The sequence below is a fragment of the Acanthisitta chloris genome, unplaced genomic scaffold (assembly GCF_000695815.1).
Source record: "Acanthisitta chloris isolate BGI_N310 unplaced genomic scaffold, ASM69581v1 scaffold27461, whole genome shotgun sequence".
Classification (NCBI taxonomy): Eukaryota; Metazoa; Chordata; class Aves; order Passeriformes; family Acanthisittidae; genus Acanthisitta; species Acanthisitta chloris.
The window spans coordinates 358-2,827 of NW_008656946.1; the positions used below are offsets into that span (position 1 = coordinate 358).

Below are 2,470 nucleotides of genomic sequence, written 5' to 3' on the forward strand. Positions count from 1 at the left end.
GTCTGTCAGTTGCTTCTCAGCAGGGAATTCTTGCTATTATTTATCCTTTATTATATCAGCCGAGGGTACCTTCTCTATTTCTCCTTGACCCCATCCCCTTAATGAGGAGGGACTTTGGAGCAGCAACATTTCTAAGTCATTTTTTTAATTATATATAGCTCTCTGTTGTAAGAATTAAATGTGATGGGTCGTGTTCTGTGTGGAACCTCTCACATCAGGCACTTCTGGGCTCTCCTATTTGTAGTTTGTGTCTGATTAGAGAACTGAAGTGTCCATAACCAACGATGTTTCTAGGAGTAGCCATTCTCTTTCTTTTCCTTTTCATCCCCTGCCCTTAAAAGATGTTGTTCCTTAGAGAAAGACAAAGGAAGTTTTAAAACTTGTTCCTGTTTACTGAGTATAATATATATATATGTATTTAAATATTGTGGTTTCCAATCTGGCTTTAAAAAAGTTTGCCCGCTGATGCTGATGGAGAGTGTTGAGGCAACTCTTCACATGCTGTCATATAGAGTGAGCCTTGCAGAGGAGCTAACAGTTAACTTTTTCATTATTTATTTTTAGCTGTCCTCTGGGTTGTTCATTGAGTTTTCTGAAAATGGCACGGACGAGATCGGTTCCGGTGACTACGGGGACTACGGAGAGCCATGCTTTCAGCATGAGAATGCCGATTTCAACCGGATCTTCTTGCCAACAATCTACTCCATCATCTTCCTCACGGGAATAATTGGCAATGGATTGGTTATTGTGGTTATGGGCTACCAGAAGAAACAAAGGAGCATGACTGATAAATACAGGCTGCACCTCTCTGTGGCTGACCTCCTCTTCGTCATCACCTTGCCATTCTGGTCTGTGGATGCAGCCATAAGCTGGTACTTTGGGAATGTTCTGTGCAAGGCGGTTCACGTCATTTACACGGTCAACCTCTACAGCAGTGTCTTGATTTTGGCCTTTATAAGCTTAGATCGTTACCTGGCAATAGTCCACGCTACCAACAGCCAGCGACCACGCAAGCTGTTGGCTGAGAAGGTGGTGTATGTGGGCGTGTGGCTGCCAGCTGTGCTTCTGACAGTGCCAGATATAATCTTTGCCAGCACCAGCGAAGTGGAAGGGAAGTATCTCTGTGATCGCATGTACCCTCATGAAAACTGGCTGATCTCTTTCAGATTTCAGCATATCTTGGTCGGACTTGTCTTGCCTGGTCTAATAATTCTGACTTGCTACTGTATTATCATATCTAAGCTGTCGCACTCGAAAGGCCACCAGAAGCGCAAAGCCTTGAAGACCACGGTGATCCTCATCCTCGCCTTCTTTGCCTGCTGGCTGCCATACTACATTGGCATCAGCATCGACACGTTCATCTTGCTGGGAGTCATCAGGCACCGCTGCAGCTTGGAGACCATAGTGCATAAATGGATCTCCATCACAGAAGCTCTGGCCTTCTTCCACTGCTGCCTGAATCCAATTCTCTATGCCTTCCTGGGTGCCAAGTTCAAGACATCAGCTCAAAACGCCTTGACATCAGTTAGCAGAGGATCAAGCCTCAAGATTCTTTCAAAAAGCAAACGTGGGGGACATTCTTCTGTTTCTACAGAGTCTGAGTCTTCAAGTTTCCACTCCAGCTAACGCTGCTCCTTGCTGTCGTTTTATAAAGACATTTTAAAGTTGTGCAAGATTTCAGACAAATAAGACTGACCATAATGTACAGATTTATTTACAGTTGGAATTTTATATTGTTTCTTTTAGTCTCTGTGAAGTTTAATTGACTTATTTATATAAAAAAAAAACTTTGGTATTGATGACAAACTGTCTAGGCAGGTCCTGTGGACAAGTGGTTAGTTCACAAAAGTTTTAGTGGTTGTCTGTATGTATAGATGTGTGAACTAAACACTTCTGGATTGTAGCAAAGTGATTGTTAAAAGTTTAGAAAATATTTCTCTGTTTATATGTAAATGTTTTTCAGTGTTGCTGTTATTCTTAAAAAAATTGGCTGGATATTTTTACCTTACTACAAGATGTTTGGTTTACAATAGCTTAACTCTGCTGTAGAAATGGCACTTATAACCAAAGCCTCCTCTGTTACATGCTAGGGTTTTTCCCCTCTCATTCTCAGTAACTGATGGTTTGCAAAATTTTCTGTTCAAGGTAAAATAAAAGTTTGTGACAAAAAAGTTACTCGGAGTGGTATTTTTATTTCTGGTTAAATGTTATTCTCTATGCTTTTATTATTTGGAATTCTCGAGACACAATAATTTCTTTGAAAATTGCATGTCTTGGATGAAAAGCAGGAAAATGAGTTTCAGTACGTACTGATTATTCAGTTGACACCTGTGAGTTCCAAGTCACGTTTTTTCACCAGAATACATCTATTCCTGTTATCATTATGTTTAGAATTACTTAAACTATCACTTAAATAACTTGTTGAGGTCAAAATATCTACAAATGAAAACCCAATCTATTTAAGCAGTTG

At 40.4% G+C, this 2,470-nt stretch overlaps 1 protein-coding gene across 1 annotated transcript; it reads left to right on the forward strand.

The window, feature by feature from the left end:
* Window positions 1-564: 564 nt before the first annotated feature.
* CXCR4 (chemokine (C-X-C motif) receptor 4) lies at window positions 565-2,157 on the forward strand (the record flags this gene model as incomplete). The annotated part of the gene is made up of 1 exon (XM_009084540.1): window positions 565-2,157. A coding segment is annotated over one exon (1,062 nt), but the record flags the coding sequence as incomplete, so codon positions are not given.
* Window positions 2,158-2,470: the final 313 nt, after the last annotated feature.